This window comes from Pelmatolapia mariae, linkage group LG7 (assembly GCF_036321145.2).
Source record: "Pelmatolapia mariae isolate MD_Pm_ZW linkage group LG7, Pm_UMD_F_2, whole genome shotgun sequence".
Taxonomy (NCBI): Eukaryota; Metazoa; Chordata; class Actinopteri; order Cichliformes; family Cichlidae; genus Pelmatolapia; species Pelmatolapia mariae.
In genome coordinates this window covers 58,718,085-58,742,605 of record NC_086233.1, presented here as the reverse complement: position 1 = coordinate 58,742,605, position 24,521 = coordinate 58,718,085, and the positions used below count along the sequence as shown (strand labels likewise).

At 40.0% G+C, this 24,521-nt stretch overlaps 1 protein-coding gene across 1 annotated transcript; it reads left to right on the top strand.

Annotated features, from left to right (window-relative positions):
• The first annotated feature begins 68 nt into the window (after positions 1–68).
• On the top strand, positions 69–24,506 carry phrf1 (PHD and ring finger domains 1). The gene is made up of 19 exons (XM_063479964.1): positions 69–194; positions 937–1,059; positions 1,157–1,285; positions 2,838–3,034; positions 4,534–4,617; positions 4,715–4,848; positions 5,415–5,506; positions 13,768–13,946; positions 14,442–14,574; positions 14,713–14,828; positions 14,957–15,150; positions 16,055–16,177; positions 17,063–17,217; positions 17,671–19,588; positions 19,694–20,871; positions 21,246–21,322; positions 21,809–21,958; positions 22,581–22,709; positions 22,838–24,506. The coding sequence occupies exons 2-19, from the start codon at positions 972–974 to the stop codon at positions 23,003–23,005; spliced, it is 5,244 nt and encodes a 1,747-aa protein (XP_063336034.1). The 5' UTR covers positions 69–194; positions 937–971; the 3' UTR covers positions 23,006–24,506.
• The last annotated feature ends 15 nt before the right edge of the window (positions 24,507–24,521 follow it).

Sequence of the window (24,521 nt, the reverse complement as noted above, 5' to 3'; positions counted from 1 at the left end):
TATAAATCCAATGATCACTAAATATTTTCGTGTATCGTCCGTAGCTGATCTCGAATAAGAGGACACTATCTCTTTAAGAGCCACTTCTTCTGACTGCACTCGGCCATTTCCGTCTCCAACCAGCCGGTGGTGTCAGTCAACAACCGTGGAGACTTCAAATCACTCTGAACATATACCCTACACCTCTGAATAGGGTAGGTCTTATATTATTGTTAATTGCTGTAATAGGACGCCGAAGTTACGTGGGTTGAACAGAGAGTTTGAATAAATTACGGACACACTGAGTGCTTTCAGTAAAGACTTCAAGCCAGCTTGTACTTGACGTTTTCTAATTTTAGCGTCCCAATGCTAGCTAACATGCTACACTAGTGCTAACGTTACTAGCTAGCGGCATTTGTTAAGTAAGTACGGTTATACAGAAAATGCTATGTTCTTGTCGCAGCGGATAGCTTTAAAGTGGATGTTTTTATATGTGCTGCATGCTTATTTTATCTGTGAGAAAAGGAAAAACGCAATGTTTGGTGCCTAGTTTCTTCTTTGTTTACAAATGTAGCTCCTGCAGAGTCCATAGGTTGTCCTTTAGCTACCGGGTGTTAGGAAAGCCCTTTCTATTTGTGTGCAAGCAATTAAAAGCCATCAAAAGAGTGAAAATATTGTCTCAGAAATGACTGCATATACAGTCATATGACACTTGTGTCGCTTAAGAAAAGTGATTTGTCACTTACATTCTAGTAATACATTTCTGAGACCATTTTCGATTCCTGATTGGGGCAGAGGGGGGCGGGTGTAAATAACAAAAATCCTTAAGTGGCTAGATTCGCACATATGTTATCAGCAATACATGGTTATCACAATCTATTTCGTTAGGGGAAAACGGTTATTACCGTCTTTATTTCTGCATTTGTGTTAAATCTTTGAATTATTATATTGTATTAGAAAAGTTGCTGCTGTTGCTGTTCTGATGGTCAGCCATGGATGAAGACGACAGCCAAGATGAGCTGATCAATTGCAGCACATCTCACAGCAGAGGAAAAAGAGCTGCACTGTGGGCCATATCAGGTAGTAGTTTCCCATGGTCGGGAGCCCCACATACTTCAAAAGTTTTACTGCATTTTCTTTTCTTTTTTTTTTTTTTAACGTTAACCTTTCCCTTTAGATGACTCTGATGACTCAGACGTGGAGTCTGAGGAGGGAGAATCTGAAAGTGGGGATGAAGAAAAGGATGGCCAAGTAAATGGAGATGAGGAGGAGGAAGAAGAAGAAGAAGGGAATGAAGAAGAGGATGGTAGGAGTGACTCAATATGTATTTTTTGTTGGCTGAACATCTTTGTGATCTGAATCTTACCTTAAGTATCATAAGCATATTTGAGAAGCAAGTTTGCATACTTAGGACATCTTCTTCTTACCTGTATTTGCTTACCTTAAAATCAGCAGTCAGGCTAGTTGATTCATGAAGGTGGTTTTCAATTTGCTAAGTTAACTCAGGGTTTCCTACTCTATCACTGTGTTCACATGGTAAATGGACTGGAGCACTCAAAGCACTTTACACAACTAGTACATTCACCCATTCACATGAGCACTTTTTTCTACTGTTTCTAAGTGCTTCCTAACTAACATCCACACACATTCATACTCTGATGGATGCATCGGAGAGCAACATGGAGTTAGTATTCTGCCAAGGATACTTGGCATGCAGACTGGGATCAAACCATCAACCTTCACATGAAAGAAGTGGTTTAGTATCATAAGATCAGTTACATACATGGACAGCATAATGGCATATTTTACAAAGAGAGACTGTAAAATATGAAAGTATGAGTTTAAATGCGTATTATGACTGCAGTGTGTATATGATAGGAGAAATGCCATATCTTACGTTAAAGAAAAGATGTATGAATGAGTATGTGCTTTAAATGCTTTTACCGTATAAGTGCTTTATTGAAAAAGTCTGGTTAGAGCCAGGAAGGAAAGCTGGCCAAAATGCTGACTGTATAATTTAATAGACTGAATGCTATTATTAAGGCAGGAGAAAATTCCAAATTAAAGCCTATTGTTCTTTACTTGAAAATGGTTGACAGATCCCTCCAGGTTTGGGGGAGAGTTGTTTGCCTGGAGCATACAGATTTAAATATCTTGGGCTCTTGTTTGTAAGTGATGGAAAGTTGGAGAGTGTGGTTGATGGGAAACAGTAATATGAACACTGTACTATACCATTGTGGTGAAGAGAGAGCTGAACAAGAAAGTAAAGCTTTTGGTATACTAATTGATCTATGTTCCTACACTCACCTATGTTTATGAGCTTGGGGAAGTGACTGAAAGAACAAGATCCTGGTTACAAGTAGCTGAGATGAGTTTCCTGTGTATGTTGGTTGGGCTAAGCCACCATGACCCAGCTTTGCATAAGTGAAAAGCGTAAAAATTGCTGAGAATATGTAGGAAAAAAGTAAAGAGTTATTTTTTTCCTAAGGATCTGTATTTCTCATCAATGCTTCAGTCTTTTATAACTACCGTACAGGAAGAGCCATTGAATTATTGGCGAATGTTTCCACAGTATTGATTAATGAGTGGTTGATGGTTTTTGTATGAGTTAAATTTTTATCTTGAATACATCCTGCTTGGGAGCAGATTAGGTTTACAGGAGTCTAAATGTTTAATATACCCCAGGAAGGCATGAACTGTCTTTGGTAGACACCCGAAGTTGCCTCACTAAGCTCTAAAATCTTACTTTAAAGTGCAGAGCTGAGAAAATAAGATATCTTTTGCATACTACTCTGTGCACGACTTTTGTCTGGTTTATGCCAGTTTATGTAGAATATATTTCTGGTCATTTTTATTAGATCTAGAAGAAGAAGAAGATGCTCAGCCAGAAGATGGAGCTTTTGGAGGAACCTCTGTGGACCTTGCAGTGATGAGCTCTGATGAGGATGCAGAAAAGTGCCCCATCTGCCTTAACTCTCTCAACAGCCAGCCTGTTGCAACACCAGAGAACTGTGAGCACTACTTCTGTTTCGACTGCATCCTGGAATGGGCCAAGGTGGGTCTGAATTTATGATGTATGAACAAAAGAAAACGTTTACTTATGAAGTGTCTTACATTTTTACGTTTTTATCTTACGTTTTTATCTGTACTATGATCTTATGGAAAGCACTTTGGTGTACTTCGGTCTTGAAATGTGCTATATAAATAAACTTTGATTTGATTTGATTACATTTTTTAATAATCGCTATTTTCTCTGCAGTTTTATGCTTTTGTGGTAGAATCAGAATCAGAAAGACTTTATTTATCCCCAAGGCGCAATTAAGATACAACAGAGCAGCATGACGTTAAAGATAAGGACAGGGCATAAAAAGGCAATAAGAATGAGATAATAAATACACAGAATATACAGTATATACACAGTTTTAAAATTAGACAGTTTTAAAATTAAAGTGACTAGGTAAAAAAATAATTGTAAGTGACTAAAAGTGAATAAAGTGTCAGCAATATAAAAGGGTGTAGAGTAGTTTATGTTTCTGGTGTGGGAAATGTTCTTATCGGCTGCAGTTATAAAGCAGAGTGGCTTTGGGGACAAAGGTGGCTCTCCTCCTCTTAGTCCTCCTGGAAATGCAGCGGAGGCGCCGCCCAGAGGGGAGCCATTGAAATGCGGAGTGAAGAATGTGAGAGGGGTCATTGATGGTTTTGGCTGCCTGTCTAAGGGCCTGTTGGCTGAAAACCTGTGCAAGAGTTCTGACAGGCAGGCCAATGATTTTAGAGCACACTGATGCAGTGTGCTGCAGTCCCTGTTCTGAAGGCTGAGGGAGTGGAACCAGCAGGTAATGGAGAAGGTCATGATGCTTTCCAGGAATGCATAGTAAAAAGTCATTGTGATGGGTGTGCTGACTCCAAAGGAGTTGAGTTTCCTTAGGAGGTATAGCCGTTGGTAGCACCTCGTAAGAATCTCCTCTGTGTTAGCAGAGAATTTCAGGAGGTTGTCAGAGATGGTTCCCAGGTATTTGTGCTTCTCAACTACCTCCACTGGCTACCGATGGATGGTGGTGGTGACTGAAGCAGCCAGATCCCTCTGCCTACTGGAGAAGGTCACCACCATCTCTTTGGTTTTGCTCATGTTCAGTTCAAGTTTGGAGCTGTCACACCACTCTGCAAACTCCTGAAGAGCGGGCCCATGGTGTTGTGAGGGGCCTGACAGCAGTGACAGGAGAACTGTGCCGTCAGCATATTTCACCAGGTGACAGTTGGGCTGCAGTCATCGGTGTAGAGGATGAAGAGCAGGGGGGAGAGCAAACAGCCCTGGGGGGAGCCAGTGGAGGTGGAACGGAGACCGGAAAGAGAGTTGTTGACCCAAACGTTCTGTAGTCCTGTAGGTCAAAAAGTCCAATATCCACAGGATTAGCTGATCATCCAGGTAAAATTGGGAGGAAAGTTTAGTGACCAGGATACAAGGCTGCAGAGTGTTGAACGCTGATGAGAAATCAGAGGAAGAGGAAGGTCAGCGGCTCAGTTATAGTGTTTTTGTTTGTTTGTTTTCTCCTCCAGAATGCAAACTCGTGTCCTGTCGACCGTATGGCCTTTAACAGTATATACCTTAGGAAATGTTATGGAGGCAAAGTGAAAAAAATGGTGAGTTTGAAACAATTATTAACTCATTTTACTCAAAGTACATTGTGTTATGTTTTCTATTTTCTCACGTGTCTCTATGATTATTGCTTCTTTTTAGATAACTGTGCAAAAGCCTGTGAAGGAAGGGCAAGAGGAAACAGTTAATTTGAACTTGGAGCAGACCAACTGTGAGGTTTGTGGGGGCAGTGACCGAGAGGACCGCCTGCTGCTATGTGACGGCTGTGATGCAGGGTGAGGTTTACATTATCATTTAGGGTTGGGCGATATGTAGAAATTTTCCAACCGGCAATCGTCAGCCCAACAATCGCCGATGGGCGATATATTCACGCATGCGCAGACGTTTTGATGTGTGGGGCTATGTAAACATCCACGGACTGATTCGCGCGTTTACAACACAGAAGTCCAACGTATATCCAGATGTATAGTGCGAGCAAGTATGCATGTATGTGTCCATCATCCGGCTGAGTATGCTAGACTATCATCAGCTTCTGCAGCTCCATCAACAAGCATTTGGGCGCACTCTGAGGAGGGTGCATTTCGCTCACAGATGAAAGAGGGTGCTGTTACAACAGCGCTATTATTTTTTTTTCTGTTGACTGCTTCTGTTAGCTCCATAATTATTAGCAAATGTACTCACGGGTAAATAAATAAATAAATAAATTGCCCTTGTAAAAACTGTCGTCTATAGTCGGTATATTCGTCCAATCGCCCAACCCAGTTATCATTGCTAAATGGCCTTCATATTGTGACTCATGCATATGCTTGCATATTTATCAGTAAGGTGTTTTATTCTATAGATATCACATGGAGTGCCTCACGCCGCCTCTTGACTCTGTTCCTGTAGAGGAATGGTTCTGTCCTGAGTGTGAAGCCAACAACCGTAACTCAAGTAAGCCTTTAAGTTAATGAAGTTCTTTGTGCAGCACGTGATCATTCACTGATAGTGTCAGGAGTTTTCCTGTAATTCAACTCAGATGGGAATAAATGACACTCAGACAGGTTTTATAAATTAACGTGCACGGGAGAGAACTGGACAGGCGCTGTTCCTTCGCTTGACCTCAGTTGCTCTCGTCCGCTCTCCCGTAACACTGCTCTTTTATTGTGGTTACATGAATATGCATAGGTTCATTAACATATGCCATCTTATAGGTATACATGTGAACAAAGAATACCTTGTGTGTGTGTGTGTGTGTGTGTGTGTGTGTGCTCATAAAATGACTTCCTAACCCTGCTGGCCTGGAAGTCCAGCAGTTCATCTAAACAAAATGCACTTAGAGTAAAACAGACATAGATACGTTTATCCTACCATAAAACAATAAGACAAGGTACGACCTCTCCCATGCTCCCAGGATGTGGGTGTGAAAGCCAGAGTGCTCTGGAATGCACACAAGCTTCCTAGGATGAGACATCCTTTCAGGATACTATCAACTACATACTTCTAAACACAAATGATTACATGCAGCATTCTACCATAAGTAAACCTATATAATTAAAAGGTAATACTGACATTATATTTAACATTCTATTAACATTCCCTCCTGTTGTCAGTTTAACTTTTAAATGAGATATCATTATGTAACATCTTGTTGTACATTTCTGTCACTTCCTCATTAATCACACAAAATCTTCACGTTCCAACAGGTCAGAGTCATTATCATCATTTGTCACAACTATGTATGTAGTAACACTGGAAGATATTATACGGTTAAGCATGAGTTTTAGACATGGCAGGATACATGTTACAAAGTCACAAAATAAAAGTAAAAAATAGTCCAACTCCAATAAGTAGTCTTTCTAGCACCTGGCTTCAACCTTAAGTATTGTGTTTTTGGCAGGTCATAGATGTTCTCACATATTCTTTTGCTGAAGTTTCAAAATTAAAATTAAAAAATAAAAAATAAAATTAAAAAATAAAGTGTAAAATTGTTGATTTATTATAGAGATCATCTTCCCTCCTGTCGAGACATGATTTAAAGCATGGCTCACTAGAGTGGCTGTTTTGTGTAATGATTTGGGAAGAATGGGAATTCCTGCTATTTCATATGTCATCAGTGTCTAATAATGCTCCGTGTTTTAGCCATTGCGTTTGTTCTTTTAATTGTGCTGCTTCTTGTTCATCCTGCAGTATAGACAGTGGGATAGTGTGATTTTCATAAGTCGTTAGTAAGACTGTGGTTGCTATGGCTGCTGCTTTTGCAGCTTTATCAGCAAAATTGTTTCCCTTTGTAACTTCAGAGTCATCCTTCTAATGTGTGGTCCGCCACATATTTCTGCAGAACAGTTAAGTTCTGCAGTGCCGCATATATGTCTCTTCCAGTTGTTCCCATCACTGTCCATAGGATCAGAGTCCAAATGTATGTAGAATAAACATTCAAACATACCAGTTGAGTTTGTTGTTTGTCAACATGGGTCTCAGCTATCTTGAAAGCTGCAGACCTCGCTCGAGTTTTACGGCCTCTGCCAACCCCCATCACCTCACTTCAGGCCTCCTTGTCCTGTGGGGGATATTTATGACTCCTCCATTGTCCATTCTCTGCAGGAAAAACTCTGTGGAAAGGATGCTGGATCCAGTTATCTTACTGCTGTTGTGATCCCAGCAGTCTTCAGTGTGCCATCGTATGCACAGTATAGTGACACAGCATTAGGTGATGTTCATAGGAAACTGCTGTCATCACCACCATCGCTTCTGGTTCCGTGCTGTTCACAGAATCATGATGCCATCCTCGAAATCTGCCTGCGCTGTCGATTGGAGCTTGGCACGCTCCCCTCATCCTTCAGGTGCCCGTCTGTCGTCCACAATCTCCTCTGTTGGTCTCTGGAAAGACCCCCTTGGCACAGCTCTCATTCCAACGCAGCTTCGTGGTCCTTGCTGTGGCTCCAAAGTCTGATCTCATGATGGGCCCCAAACAGCTCGACCTTTGACCTCAACCACTGCCTTGGCTGTCAGCTATGCCTGGAATGGGTTCGCTTCTCACTGGGCCTCAGAAGATTTCTCAAGAGATTCCTTTCAGCAAGACTGCTGCACCTGTATTTCCTTGCTAGGAAGAAAAACTTCTATCTGGAAAGCATGTCAATCATCATCGAACCACATTCTTTAGTTCAGTGAGCTCCATCTATGGACCATCAAAGCCTCATCTGAACATGGATGCACCACTTTGCATAGGTTTAATACCTGTAAATAAACTGTTAATCACACAAAAATCACTGCAAAAATCATAAAAACATAGTTTAGAAAACATAAAAAGATAGTTTCATGTAACTCTGTAATTCTGGACCCCTCCTCTTGACGCATGGACACTCCCATGAGTCAACTCATCAAACCTAGATTCCTGTCTGAAATAAAAAGTTAGCGAGATCATGTCCCAGGCAACATCAGGGTGTCTCCCCCTCTGGAGCAGCACCACCCCGGACCTATAACCCTGCAATAAAAGATGTTAGTGTGTTTTGCATATTAGGTTTGCTTAAAACCCCGCTCCGCCAGGAGCCTGCATACACACCATCATGGCCTGGAAAACAAGATCTAGAAGTAAAATCAACCTTCACACTTATAAACAATTGTATAATACGAGTATGAAAGCATTCAGCATCAACAGGACAAGTATCATGTGCAGGTTTTCTCAAATCAGTAAACTGCAATTATTGGCATAATTTGCCTCAGACATGGATCATCCCATGTGCTCAGTTAACATTAATGTAATCGGTGACTTCCCTTAAGCAAAGTCACTCCACTTAGCTATCACTAGGAGCTCAGTAGTGGCCAGCTAATGAGCCCCATATTAAACTATTCCATAAACACTGTATCTCTCATTTGCTTTCTCATGTTACTTGTCCGTCTCTGCTGAATCCTCTACATGCAAACTTAGAAAAACAAACATTTAGCAACACACATGGACAATCCTGGAGGTCAGGCACATATTGACAGGGTCCAGAGGTGCTGTAAAAAGACCATAAAGTTAGCCAACCATAACTGTGGACACAAGTGACACTAGTTTCAACACAGGAAATGTTTCACATGTTATTCACATCGTCAAAATAACCTTCACATTTCCCCAACAACACAGTGTAACAGCATCACCAACTCATAACCTGTAAACACAGTTTTCTTCACACATGAACCCAGAAATCCTGTCGTAGAAAAACATCAACCAGCTATCCTGGTATAAATCACATGATCAACTGACATGAAGAACTATAATGTTGTAGAAATGTTAGCGCTGCGCAGGTGTATACACACTTTCTCACAGTTACCTCTGTGAGCAACACAAGGTAGTGAATAACACCCTTGGTAGATGCAAACACAAAAAGTGGCATTTAAAAGGCTAAATCGTCATGCAACCTCGGATGGTGCTGTCATCTTCCTGCTCCTTGTAAGAAGAAACACACATATTTATCTGCACCTTTGTCAGGTGGGGGTTAACTTTGCACAGTCGTGTTACATCAGTAAAATTGTGTCAGCTTTTGTCAATCAGTCAGTTTTATTTCTCTTACTCATTTGTCATTCACTCATTCATGCATTCATTCATTCTTTGCTAAAAGTGGAACCCATCAACGCATTCAGTTTCCACACTCAGCAAAATGACGTCATTTTAAAAAGAAAAAGAAAGAAGAAAATTTCAAAAGAAGAATTTAGGCTGGATTATCTCGCTGAATCCTTTTTAACAGGGACTTTCATTCAAATTATCCCAGATAAGTGACTTTCTCCTGACCCCATTTCAATATTTTGGAGAAAGTCAACGGTTTGCAACGGTTTTCTCGACATGTCGTTTAGCGCTTTTGTTCCAATCATGCAGATCTGCTCAAACAGAGATTATCAAACAAAACTTTCAGTGCACTGTGAAAGTATCAAAATAAAAAGGCCTTGTTAAATCATGACACACACTCCTCATCTCAGGAGGGTATATCATACCATTAGCATGATTTATCAAACCATCATACTAATTGGCAGGCTCAACTTCACAACAAAAGAAAAATCATCAGCTAGATAAACACCAAACCAACCATCAGCCGCACGACACACAACATGAGCCTAATGTCTTATTAGCTATGAATTTAATCTGTACTTTTTTACTCATTTAGGCCAAAGATCTCATTTAGTTTTCCTTTTTTCCCCGTCATCATAAAACATGTGACATGTCATCAGATATTTCACAAAAGAAGTTCGTTCTTATGTATTCAGAGTTGTGTATCTGGGTGCAGGATTCACTCACACATCACAACAGGAAACTCAGTGTTTTAGAGTCTCCACTCCAACAAACTCCAACACATCCCATTCACTCGTGCTAGAATTCAGTCACCTTGCATTGATCTAAGAACGATCAACTAATTTGCATATCAGCTATTAACCCACTAAGATGACAGTACATCAGAAATGCATGTTCAAAATATTACCACAACAATAGAATTTCCCTCATACAGTAAAATATTTTGTGCTGCATCAATCAGGCAGAAAGCATCTCCCAATTTACTATATTAACAACTAAATTTATTGTCCGATCACTGGTTGTTCAAACCAGAATCTTTTTCCCACAAAAATTAAACTGTTGTCCTGCAACCTAGAGAGTTAACTGTCAGCATTGGATAAATTCAGCATTTAATAACAAGTCTGTTAAATTGACACGATTTTAACACTGATGAGAGATAACAAGCTGATTTTCATTGCATATGTGTTTGTGTTATTAGGCAGGTTTAATCAATGTGTCTGGAGCTGCATCTCCAGCAGGGCATGTTCTTAAAGCTGCCTTTCCTACACACTTCTCTGCTATTAATTGATCATTTTTTAACTAACGTGCTATGAGTCCACTGGTCTTTGCATCACACGAGGTGACTTGGACAAGATGATAAACAGACTCACATGCTCAAGATGCTGTCTAATCTTCATGAGCTCTCTTGTGTTTGTGTTAGTAGGGTTAACGCATATTCTGCTTGTGTGTGTGATTTTGTATATGTTTCTTTTTGCAGTGGTTCAGATTCCTTCACAATTTTCAACTTAAGCAGTCAGTATTATTTTGCCCAGATTTGCTAACCCAAAATTTTGATTTCCCACATTAAACAACAGCATTCCTCTGTGTTCTCACCTGCTGCTCTCACTCTGTTGTTCTCTCCCACTTCAACAGTCCAATAGCCGGCAGTTCTTCTTCAGCTTTGTCCTGTGTTCCACTGTTTCTTCTTGCCATTTTCTCCAAAGGTGGCAAATGTCAAACTCCAGACAGTCTCCTCAGTTCTCCTCAAACGTTCTTTTCACAAGCACAGTGAAGTTGCAGCTTGTTGGAAACACAGTGCCATTCATCAATCAATCAGGATGATGGGTTTGCTTTTCTTCTCTGATGCTGTTTGTCCACACTGCTGCTGCTTGCTGGGTCTCTTTGCTCAGGACTTTGCTGTCTCCTTATCTGCCTCGTTATTGCTCTTTGGAACTGCATTCCTTGTCTTCAGGGAGGAGTGAGAGCTCGTTTGTGAGGTTGAGGGACACATGGAGCTGTAGATAAGTTAGCCAGAAGCCTGGCCTGAATGTTTCCAATGATCTTAAACTATAACTTTATTCCGACCGCTGCATGTGGAAAATTGGTCCAGGTCTGCTTTTCATCTGAAAGTGACAAAACTAAGACATTTTCATTATTATCATCACTGCTTAACGAACACACAGAACTCTCCTTTCTTAAAAGCAGAAAATGAGATTGCAGTGGTTCTTGGCTAATAAACACATAACCTTTTTCCTATGATTTTTCATCTACAATGTAGATTCTGTCTCTTTTTACTCTTTTTTCTTTACACTAGCTGGTGACCTGCAGAATCACCGCTCTCATAATTTGTGACAATTACGTTTACACAACACACGCACACACTGCGACGTCAGGCACATTCACACTCACTTTTTTTTCATCTGCATAAATAATCATATGGCTGATGACATGTGCCATGGTGATCCATAAGTATGATCACAAGTTTATTTAATTATTTTTCAACCCAACAAAGCAAATAAACAAAAACATGATGCTGATGCTATGAACACTCTACACACGAGTCAAGATCCAGGAAAACTGCTGCGCATCTGAAAGAAGAAGCTGAACTCACGGATACGCTACATACTCGAGTTATCATAGTTCTCTTCCCCTTTCTTTGATGAGTTCTCAGCCAGCTCCTGATCTGATAATGTGTAGCTTGCTCATCAGCTCAGAAGAGACAGTAACGCAACCTCACACAGTGGTTGCGTGCTTTTGCCCACAGTGGCAAAGACTTATACATATTAATTTCAGCTTCTCCATCATGTAGTTTTAGCTGTTTTATACAGGGTTCAGCTTATTAGTTGTTTTCATAGGTGTGCTCTATATCTCAACAATGGCTCATATTAGAATGACAGTTTTTAAACAGGTCAAGCTTAATGCAGATTACTTTTAACACTTATCCACCTCAATCAAATCTGTGGTCTGGAGCACAGGCTGTTGTTGATCAGGGCAAGCTAAAGAATCATCTAAATATTTTGTGTCAGCAAGGGGTGGGGGAAGCCATTCACCAGAGCATAGTTTAAAGGCTGCTGATGTGGGCTGGCCTTCTCCACACGCTCTTCGAGGCTGCTGTGTTTTCTGACAACTTTTAACATGTGACATTCTCCAACCACTGGTTTACGGTGATTACAGTTATGAGCATATAAATACCTCGCACTGCCGGGAGTAAATCCTTACATGAATGTGTCGTCTCCCTGTGAGACAGTCTTACTTGCTCGGGAACCCATGATAACAACAACAACCGTGTCACAGACCTCGCCTGCTCCGCAGTCATTCACACAACAACAACAACAACACAAAATAGGCCTTTTCAACGCGTACTACGTTTTACGGACAAGGTTTATCTAAAAATGCTTCCAGCCCTCTTTCAGGCGAGCCTTTACTTCTAGAAACCCTTCTAAAAATGCTTCCAGCCCTCTTTCAGGCGAGCCTTTACTTTTAGAAATCCGCCTAAAAATGCTTCCAGCCCTCTTTCAGGCGAGCCTTTACTTTTAGGAATGCTACCAACCCCTCTGGGCGAGCCTAAACGTTTTACGCGAGGTGTCTCAGAGTGTCAATATTCACCTGGTTGCTGATTCACTGCCGGTCTCTCAGGTCCGCCTCATCAACCCCCAACGCCGTGTACCACTTGTAATAACGCCAGCCAGAACCCGAATTCACGTCTCTGGTCTTTTATACTGTACCTAGACAGTAGCTGTCGACAGACTTCAGCGCGGGCTTCTCACGACGTCAGGACTCGATGAGGTTTTCCCGTAGGAGCACACAAAACGTTATGTCCTAAATCCGGCTCGGAGGACCAAATAAATGTCAGGAGTTTTCCTGTAATTCAACTCAGATGGGAATAAATGACACTCAGACAGGTTTTATAAATTAACGTGCACGGGAGAGAACTGGACAGGCGCTGTTCCTTCGCTTGACCTCAGTTGCTCTCGTCCGCTCTCCCGTAACACTGCTCTTTTATTGTGGTTACATGAATATGCATAGGTTCATTAACATATGCCATCTTATAGGTATACATGTGAACAAAGAATACCTTGTGTGTGTGTGTGTGTGTGTGTGTGTGTGTGCTCATAAAATGACTTCCTAACCCTGCTGGCCTGGAAGTCCAGCAGTTCATCTAAACAAAATGCACTTAGAGTAAAACAGACATAGATACGTTTATCCTACCATAAAACAATAAGACAAGGTACGACCTCTCCCATGCTCCCAGGATGTGGGTGTGAAAGCCAGAGTGCTCTGGAATGCACACAAGCTTCCTAGGATGAGACATCCTTTCAGGATACTATCAACTACATACTTCTAAACACAAATGATTACATGCAGCATTCTACCATAAGTAAACCTATATAATTAAAAGGTAATACTGACATTATATTTAACATTCTATTAACAGATAGTAATTAAAAACAAAACCTAAATGTTAATTAAATAAATATACAGTTTTGTACATATACTGAATAGTATCCCTGTTGGCTTAAATTTTGTTTTATCTTGCTTTTAAAAATTTATTCTTTGTGTAATTGATGTTTATACCTTTAATTTTCTTTAAAACAAAACAAAGATTTCGGGAAAAAAATGTGTCTTGGTAATTCTTCAGCACCCTAATACATCCTTTCACAAATCAAACTTTAAAATCTCCTTTTATCAGGAGGTTCAGCTGAGGAACTCAGTGATGCTGACAGCCTGCCTTCTACTGCACGTCCTGCCACCAGTCGATCACAAGCCCGTGCTTCAGGCCCCACCAGAGCCATTGCCCGTACCCAGCAGAGTGAGAGGGTCCGAGCCAATGTCAACCGACATCGCATCACACAGGCACGCACGTCGCAGGTTTGGCATGAAGCGTGATGCTTCTGTCTTGGCTTATTTTCTAACTCATTACTGTTGCATTCATGCGTTGTTGGATTTTGCAGCTTATTGTGTCAAAGCTTAACAAAGTTATTTGTTGCGTGTAATACATTTATTAATACCATTAAACACTTATTACCTCTACCAAGGGGATTATGTGATTGGAGCAGCTTGATTGTTTTTTAGCTGTTAGCAGGATCTATCAAAAAGTCATGGACAGATTTGCTTGAAAACTTTCTGCAAATTTTCAGCCCTGGTGGAGGTATGCAGTCTGGGACTGCTGTTGGTATTGTCATGTATCTGGATAAAATACTTTAGTGCTATTGACTGCAAAAAAAAGGCATGCATTTTTGACTTTTAAATGTCTTAAATACCAACTAATATGTTTTTGCTAAGTAGCATTTATTGTTTGAGAGTCAAGTTTGCAGAACGCTGTGAAAGCAAAGCAGTGGAGTAACGCAAACCTTTTCCCATTAGCTGGCCCCGACATATCTGATGCAGTCCACTTGGCTGGATGAAACGATTAATGCTGTGGTTGCTGGGCTCAACACAGCTGTATACATACGGGACTTAACACCCCGTTTAGCATCTAGCCGTAAACGCAAGACTGGTAAGTAAGGACATATATGAATGAATTATTTTAGATAAAGGTACTTGCATGAACAGATGATGTGTGAAGAAACTGAAGAAGTTGCTTCTGATGATTAAATGCTTTTTTTTTCTCCCCTCTGTTTCGTCACCTGTCCAGGAAAGCACAAAAAGGTGAAAAGTAGGAAGACATCTGCTAAAAATGGTAAAGTGTCTAGCACGGGAGTCAAGAGGAGGAAACGAAAAGTAAGGAGGAATAAATCTAGGAAAAGGATGGTAAGTCTATTATCAACATCAAACATTTATATATGTGATTTTAAACATTCTTCATTTTCATTTCAACAATGGAAATTTCTTTTGTAGTCCTATGAAAGATTTCAAGAAAAACTCTCTTTTCCTGCTAGATGATGAAGAAGGTTGCCACTCCACGAAGACGTATTGCTAATAGTCTTGGAATTGTAAAGGACAAGAAGAGCTCGTCGCTTCCAACAGTTTATAGGCCATCAGAGCACACACTAAGCAATATGCGTGCTGACATAGGAGCTGCATCCCTCTCTATCTATGGAGACCCATTTGATTTGGATCCATTTGTGGATCGGTAAGAGACTCGGCTCTATATACAAAGATTAGAATATCATTAAGTTCATATTTATTTAGTTTCATTTAAAAATGGTCAGCCTTCATATAATTCTATATTTGTCACGTGCAACGTTAAATATTTCAAGCCTTTCTTTTTATTTATTTTTTCTAAGATCAATCAAAGACAGATTTCTAAGAAAATTATTGTGTCAGTGCAGTGTAGCATGAAAGCTATCAGCTTTTTGTACTGCTGTGGTGGTTGCTTTAGTAGTAGCCTTTAGCTCATCTGTATTTTTAAAATTGGGTGTTTCTCATTTTCATCTTGGCAGCAAACCATAGATTGTCTCTGGGTTTCAGGAAAGACTGGGTGACTGGCCCATGACAGCAATGACACAGTCAGCAAACCATTTGGTATTTTACCTGTTTGAACAGCAGTTTATTCAAGCTTGAAATTAAATCTTCTAATATTTATCAAGCTGTCAATTATAAAAATGAAAAATGAAATGTTTTTGTTTTTTACATATCATAGGTGCAGAATATGTTGAATGTTTAATTTCTTAAATAATTGATGGAAAATATTGAAATTTTTCAGGATTTTCTAAATTTGAGTTGCACCTGTATGTCTCACTGTGTCACTAAGCTTATTCGGTTAGAACTATTAAGCCAGATGTATTGATAGCCGTGTTGAATATTCTTACACAGTTAAAAAAACAAAACAACTGTACGTAAAATAATTACACCATAAAGATGTTTTGTTTTTCTGTTATCTAAAAGAGGGTAGTGGTTTATTTTATTGTAACCTGTAATTTATTGCAGGTCTTGTAAAACAAAGGGGAGCCTAGCAAAAAAAAAAGTTTGGGAACCACTGTATTAAGCTAACTTCTTTTCTTTTCTTTTTGAACCTACGGTGTCCATTTGACCAGTGAGGAGGATGAACAGCAGGCTCATGTTTCATCGCTACTGGAGGCCAAGAGACGAGGGATCTCCTGCTCAGCGCTTCGCTCTCATCAGCCTGTGGCTCGACCAATCACTGCAAGTCTTTCCAGGTACCATTTCCTGTTTGCCCTGGGACATGGATTAGGTTAAAAACAACTGAAAAGTTGAATAAAGCTTTTGGTATTTGTTTGCTTTGCTCATGCTCAGACATTCATAGTTAATTCATCTGTATAATTATTGTATAAAACAAACTAATCAAATACAGGTAGCTTTAGTTGGATCTGTGCTACTGTGCTAACTGTTGTTTATCAAAATGTAAGCAACACGACTGATGCATCATATGTCGTTTTACTACTACTGCTACTGATAAAGTGAGTCATTTTATCAACAACCCCAATTTTATATGGTAAGGCTCTTTTTTTCTGTTAATTGTAGAAGTTGATCTGCCTAAAAACCATAAGCCTAAATACCTTAATTACTATTAAATTACTACTAAATATGATTTTGAGCCGTGTTTAAAACTACACATTTAGTTTGTCACTATGAGAGGAAAGGACATGACTTTCAACATTTTGGTACAGTTCAGGCAGTTAAACACATTAATATCAATGATAGGGGCTTTTAATTGTAAACCTTAGAAATTAAGATGGAAATGGCTGAAAAGGTAAGGAAAAACTTTACCTCAAAGGAATGAATGGCCACACCCTACAGCTACTTTTATGTTGATTGTGGTTTTTGAACATAACATGCAAATGTCTAGAATGATTCCCCTCTCTGTGCCATCTGTTGTGACCATCTTTCACCCTTACTTATAGGTATAGAATATTAAATCTGCTCCAGATAGGAGATGAAAACTTGCCAATTTTTAAAGCTTGAAATTTCTGGTGAACATTAAAACATATCTGTAATGCACATATGAATCTACAAATGTTACGTTTGATTTATATCCGTAAATACTTCACAAATCTTATTGAAGGTTTGATATGCTATACCAGGAGGGGTATGGATGTCCACCCATCAGGAGGTGTTGTGGAGGCAGCTCCTGTGCCTGATCTGCTGGGCAGCATCCTGTCAGGACAGAGCATGCTCTTGATGGACAGCTCTGATGTTGTCATTAATCGAGATGGTTCGCTTAAAGCTACCAAACCAAGTAAGTGTATGTAATACATTTTTGTGTCACATATCCAGACTATGAAATGGATTTATATTGTGTGTACTTGTATTTTCTAGCTGTGTGCAGTATTTCCCACACATTTACATTTGGGGTGCATGCATTTGGTCTTAAATACTACTGTTTATATTTTACTGCAACATTAAATTATAATTATTTTTTGCCAAGTGAACAGGCAGTTTAGTATCTGCTTCTGCTGTGAGATAGTATACTTTGTTGTTCTTTGCAGCCATGGTGAGCTAGCGGCACATGAACTAGATCTGCTTTAGTTTAACTGCGGTTCTAGTTAGAATAGCCTGATACCTCATAGCAGAGGTCTATATTTTAAAAAAAGTACCATGATAATTGTATGATAAACCTTAAGATGCTTAAATTTAATTTTAGCAAGAAAACTAAAGTTTGTTTGTTTTTTTTTCCTTTCTTCTGTTACAGTGATGCCATCTCCATTAATACCAGGCAGTAGAAAAAGCAGTAGCTCTGGAGATGCAAATAGCCCAGGGATGTCAGCAGGTCTAGGAGACACTTCTCTGTCTGTGAACTACAACAGAGATCAACCAGGGCCCTCCTGCGCCTCTGTGAGCACACCATTGTCCCAGAGCTCAACTCGGTTACGTCCTTTAGCAGCTTCTTCAACTAGCCACACACAAACACCTCTCCATTCTGATCTCAGAGGGCATCCAGGTTTGCATCCACCTCGTCCAAACAGACCCACACCCTCTAATCACCGGGTAAGCAATGGATTTGGAGTCCCTAGGGAAGGCTTGTCATCTGTCTGTCCCACTGCAGAGTCAAGCTCCAAAAGCAAGGGAATGATCCCATCACAAAGCCAACCTAAAAAGGCACCTACAAAACCCATGTGGGTAGATGTGTCAGAACTTCCTAGAATACCAAAAATAAAGAGGGAAAGTAGTGGCATGACAAATGATGGCACTAGTCAAGATGGCAGTCATAAAGTTAGTAGCAGCAGGCGTCAGGGTAGTAGATCCACCCCTAATGGTAATGGTTATGGCATGCCTGAAACGGGCATGAATAATCTTTCTGGGGACAAAGGAAGGCAGCAAAGTGTAGACCGGCAAAGGGGCCAGGCTGATGGTCAGGCCTCGAAGCACAGGCCTGATGGAGGTAGCTCATCTTCAGCTTTCTCTAATTCATTCTCTTCATCCTCATCCGCTGGGTGTCCTGCCGGCCAGCCACGATATGCCTCCTCATCGTCGTCGTCGTCGTCGTCATCATCGTCATCATCATCAGTGAGCTTCCGCATCAACTCTAGTGGGAACCCATGGCAATCAAGGCGGCTAGGCATTGCATCATCCTCTTCTAGTGTAGGCGCCTTCCAGGAACACTGGAGGAAAAAGGATGATGAAGCTAGAAAGAGACAATTGGACAGGGATAAACAAATGCTTTTGGCATCACGTACTCTGGGTAGCAAGGAGCAAGATAATATATATGATCCCTTTAATCCTACTCTGTCAGATTCAAGCAGCTCAGGTGACGAAACGGAGGGCACAAGCCCAGATGGCACTTCTCAGTATGTCACACTTGACAGGAAGCCTCCTAGTCTAAGTAACAAGGAGACTATAATGCAAAACGAGCAGGACCTGGTACAGGTGAAGACTGAAACATCAGAGATTGAGGTCACACAGGAAGGACCAGGGATAGCTCAGGAAACCACATCTGGGGCCAGACTCTTGGAGGACATTGTAAAGGTTGAAAATGAATCAAGACTATCAGGCATAAAGACTGAAGAACAAACTGTATCACTTGACAAAGTTAAGAAAGAACCTTGTGAAAATGTAGGTGAATCTGAAATCCGTGGTGACAGATTTTTTAATTCAGAGACCACAGACACCACACCACCTGCTGATCAAACTCTGGATCTTGTAAAGACTGAGAGAGAGACTCAAGAGGCAAAGAGTGGACAGCGTGCTAGAATTCCCAGCAGATCTCTCTCAAAGGATAAGGAAGATTCATCAGTGGATAACTCTACAACTGTCAAGAGGAAACAAAAGGAAGAAACTAAATCACATGTTATGTCATGCTCAAAGTCCCCATCAAGAGATTTGGACTATAAGAAGAAAAGCTCCAAAGCTTTGAAGGAGCAGTCCTCCAGTGGATCTGAGACAGACAGAGGCAGGAGAGGAGATCAGCATGGTTCAGGCCATGTGACAAAGCAAAAAGAAGTAGACTGTAAGGAGAAAGAAAGGAGTTCCAGGCGATCACGGTCTAGAGAGAGGAATAGGGCACACTCAAGCTCAGACAGTTCTCAACCCAATTCCCCTGATAGGACTCACAGAAAGAGACGGCGGTCCAGATCACGATCAAAAGATGAAAGGAGAAGAAGGCGATCCAGGTAAATATATAACAGTTTTTCAAATATACTTTATACTAATTAGGCAGTGATGCTGTGTTTTATTTTGACCTTCACTGGAATGATTTATAATTGTGGACATTTTAGGTCAGCTTCCAGCTCCAGCAGTAGAGACCGTTCAACAAGGAAGAAACATAAACGAAGGAGCAAGGAGAGAAGTGATGACAAAGAGAGAGACCACGAAAGACGACGAGTTTCAAAAGACAAAAGACGTGGTCGGTCTCGGTCAAAGTCCCAGTCCAATTCACGTTCCAGGTCCAGAACCCGATCTAGATCAAAGGACCGTAAGCATGGTCGGTCAAAATCCCGGTCCAGATCCAGGGAGAGGAGGAGAGAACACAGCAAACATTTGTCTCTCTCTTCAAGAGACAAGGTGGAGTCACGATCTAAAGAGAAGAGGAGAAACAGGTCTAGATCCAGTTCAAGAGAGAAAAGCAAAGAAGAAAGATCATCCAAAAGCTCACACCAAACTTCTCTTTCATCCTCCAAAGACGCAAAGAGGTTGCAAGACAAGAAAAAAGAGAAAGATGTTTCTCAAAGCTACAGTAAAGATGAAAAAGTTGAAGCCAATGTGAATAAAAAGGAGGGTCCATCCTGTTCTTTCGCCTCTGAAGTAAAAAAGCCGGACAAAGTCCTTAGTGCAGAGAGCCAGTCCAAAACTACAGAAATTACAAAAGAAGCAAAGGATAGAAAAGAAATTAAGAAAGAAAAACAGGCATCGGTTGACATGTTTGAAGATAATCCTATTAGTATATCGATTAAGAAAGAGGAAACAGACACTTGTTCTTTGGCAGTAAGCAAAGAGGATATCGAAGTCCCCATTAAGACTGAGACTTGCGAAATTCCCATTGTTAAATCAGAGCCAGCCTGTGTATCCAGCTTACCCCCTGATACTTCCTTTTCTACGCTGACCTCGCCTGTTGCAGACGAAAGCCACCAGGACACAGTCTCTGAGACTCAGGCCGTGGCCAAACATCAAACCACTGAATTGACTGTCCCTGTAAAACTGGAAGTTCAGCAGCCTTCAGACTCTGATGATGACTTTAATATTGATGTGATGCTAGACAGCTTGGATTACGTGAAATCTGAGCACACAGAGAGTACTGGTGCAGCTGTCATACAAGAGAAAGAAGTGGTGGACGGGAAGAATGAGGTACAGCAGATATCAACAAAAGCAGGAGCAAAAACATCCAAAACACAAGTGAAGCGTGTTACCTGGAATATACAGGAGCCTGAGGGTCCGCAACCAGAGAAGTCTGCGAGCAGTAAGTGGTATATTGTTACTTTACTATATCATGCTAACTAATGTTTTTTTATTTAAGTCACTTCATTATTTTTAAATGCCTTTAGAAGTGGTTGTTGTCAAATATAGCCTGGATACAACTGTTCCCTATAAACTGAAAACTCAAGCTTCAGACTGCTCTGAACACTGTTTCTAGCAGCTTTTTCTAGTCTTTAAGCAAAGATTTTTAATATGTAAATAAATAATATCATTTATTTATTTATTTTTTACCATAAGACATGCAGAACTAATGTTTTACAGTACAAGAATAAAGATGAGCAGAGATCCGAGGTGTGTTGTGTATCTTATGTAGCTAATTGTGTGTTTTTGTGCTTTCCTTTTCGCCCCCTTGCACAGAACTTGCTCTATATAAACTGAAGCTAAAGCAGGAAGGGGCTCGCAGACCTTCTTTGACAGTCCAGGCATCCAGTCAGGTAGGTCTGAGCTACTTGCCACTGCAGTATTTACCAGATATTTTTTGCATGTGCTATTTCTTATGTAATGGCAATATTCGTAGGAAGGTGGCAGTGTTTATCCAGAAGAAGCAAGTTTGGTGTTTTTTTTATAGTGTCGTGTGATAGAAAGTGAAACTGATACCAAAGCAGTTTCAGAGTAACTGAAAGTAGAACTGTGCATGTAAGCAGTACTTATAAACTGTGTCCCCATACAAGTCTCTGTAAGAGACACAACAGTATTGTTTTAGACCCATCAGTATTAGTAATTATTTGTATAGACACACAATAAAACACAGGTTGTTAAGTATAGGACAAATGTGTGCAAATTGAATTTTAAATAATTGTGCATTTGGAGTGTGACTTGATTTTAAATTCATGACCACAATTTTCTGTGTGTTTATATGATGGAATATTTTGAATTTTTGTAGGTGGTGGTCACTGTATAATCTCCCTTGACTTTTACAGGATATCACTGAAGCTGTTAATGACCCCTCCAAGAAGTGTGCTGATGGTCTTCTCAGTACTTCCTCTAAATCTGATGGTCTTCATTCTGGGGAGTTATCGGCCACTGCACAAGGAGAGGCAGAAGAAGGAGATTTATCAAGGAAAGACAAGGTGAATAGAAATGCATTTTCAGCTTAAATAAATATTTGATTATAACTCTTACCTTCATGTTATGCCTCTGCAGACTGAATTTGTGCAGACTGAATTTGTTGTTGTTTTTTGGGGGGGGGTTGCTGGTTGATGGGAATTTTTTCAGATAACTGAGATACATGGATGAACTAATTAGATGTTAACTGTAAAAGGTTACGGTCCCTGTAACTTCATAAAGCTGTTTCTTTCTCTTCTTTTTCATTATTATTTTTGAACTGTAATTATTAAAAAAGTGCCCAACAAAATGAAAGGAAGACATGGTAGCCTTTTATTTGCAGGAAATGTCAACGTTCAGCTTCACCTTATGTTGTGCAAAATCACTTCTCTGGCCAGCCCCCCAAATTCGAAAGAGAGAGAAAGATTGTGACACCATGCTTCATGTTTGGGCTTGCTTGGATAACACTTTGGAAAATGTGTGAAAATTAATTGCACAAATGTTCCATGCTGCAGGCCTGAAGAACGAATTTGTCAAAGAATTTGAAGTTCGAATGAAAGCAAAAGCATGCAGAAATGTTAGTTTCAAAATGAACGTGTGGAAAAAATTATGTCATTGCATAAATTATGATTCTACTTCTCCTAACAGTATTTGAAAAAGCTGCACATGCAGGAGAGAGCGATAGAAGAAGTTAAGCTAGCTATCAAACCTTTCTACCAAAGGAGAGGTATCAACAAGGATGAATACAAGGAGATTCTTCGCAAAGCCGTTCAGAAGGTGGGTTAGAAAAATATGATGATGAAATTCTTTTTAATTCTTTATTTGCTTAAACAGGTTTTTTTTAAGGTGTGACTCAGGAGTTTCTCAGTGTCTCTTTTAACAATTTGAAATGATCTTTTTCTCAGGTGTGCCACAGCAAGAGTGGAGAAATCAACCCAGTGAAAGTTGGAAATCTGGTTAAGGCATATGTGGACAAATATAAACATGCTAGGAAACATAAAAAGGGAGACGATTTAGGAAAAGCCCCAGACACCCAGGCTGAAGCAGCGAAAACCTCTGACAGTCCACGATGAGGCAGGAACTATAGGGAGGGACAACTACACCCACACCCACAATATTCACTGATTCATATATTATGCTATGTTATTCTATGTCCTAGAATTGGGCGTGATCACACTCTAAACATACCAAGTGCAAAAGGTCAACCAACCTTTGCTCACAGTTTCAAGATGGAACATTTTCTATAATGTTGAGATTTCTATCTTAATGGTATTTTGAACACAACCTTTATTCACTGATGACTTGAACAGTACCTATTGGTGTCTCTTGCCAAGAACTATTCTCGTTTGTAACACAGCTCAGAAACTTAATGGGAGACTTTGAGAGTGTGCCTTAAAGAGGCAAAACTCAAAGACCATCCCATAGAGGTAAAAACCGGGTAGCTTTCTCCAATGGCATATCACTGGTAGGATACAATGTGGCGTGGCTTTTGAGTTTTCTATGTATTTCTTTTCTTTGTTTGTTTGATGGGAGGGAAGGGGTATTTATCATAGGCAAAACTCAATTTGTCAGACGAGAAGCGAGAAAATATGCAGAATATGCATATTTAAGAAAATTACATGTTAAGAGAGCACATGGTTATGCAATTTTTGTAGAAGATTTATCAGTAGACTTAAAAATAATTTTAGATTTGGTTGTAAATATAATATATAGATTTGATACATCCACCTGTATGTTCCTTTCATCCGTGTTGCCTGTTGCGAATGATTGACATAAATTTGTTCTAGTTCAAGTTGACTGTGTTTAATGTTTTAAATTTAGCGCTTCTTTTCATATTCATATTTCTAATATCCATGTATAATGAACTAAGTTCAGTTCAGCATAATGCAGGTGAATTTGGAGTGAGTAGTCATATTCTGTTCTCCTTTGCTGTAGCTTCAGCTCCTTTTAAACCCGTAATTTTTTTTAAAGAACCAGAGAATATTAGTTTTTTGTGCCAAAGGAGTAAAATGAATACAAAATCCATAGGTGAGATTTCATTTGTTTCAGTATTATGTTTTTAGACAAGGGATACAATTCCATAGTAAATAATATAGCTTTTACTCAGGAGTGAGGGCAACACATTTCTCAGTGGCAAAGGTGGAAAACCCCAGTTATTCTTGCAAAAAATGTGGTGCAAATTTCCACTCAATTCGTATGTCACAAGCAACAGCATTTTCCATTTTATTCAGGGTATGTTGAATGCATATCTATAATTGGAGCAGTGGCTGTAGCCTAAACCTTAGTTTTTGATGAAAGCATACAAACTAATTCTTGCCTGTTCACCACTCTGTTATCTATACTAGTTTGTCGACTGTAAACACTGATTAATTAGGTTACTGGACCTGCCTTGTACTACTTCCTTGTCATCATCTTTAATTGTGCTGTATAAAGCCAGGAACTTGGAATGGAAGAATTTAACAAATAGGTGCTCATGTTATCTGAATGTGATTTTTTTTTTCTCTATTTACTTGATCAAACAGTCCAGGTGTTTCTACAAGGAAACATCAAAGAATAAATCACTGATGACAAAGAGATGTTTGTCTTAGT

Coding starts and splice junctions, on each gene's coding strand:
- phrf1 (XM_063479964.1), top strand. CDS start 972: ATGGATGAAGACGACAGCCAAGATGAGCTGATCAATTGCAGCACATCT. Junction 4,618..4,714: donor GAGGCAAAGTGAAAAAAATG/GTGAGTTTGAAA, acceptor GCTTCTTTTTAG/ATAACTGTGCAAAAGCCTGT. Junction 14,829..14,956: donor ATAAATCTAGGAAAAGGATG/GTAAGTCTATTA, acceptor TTTTCCTGCTAG/ATGATGAAGAAGGTTGCCAC.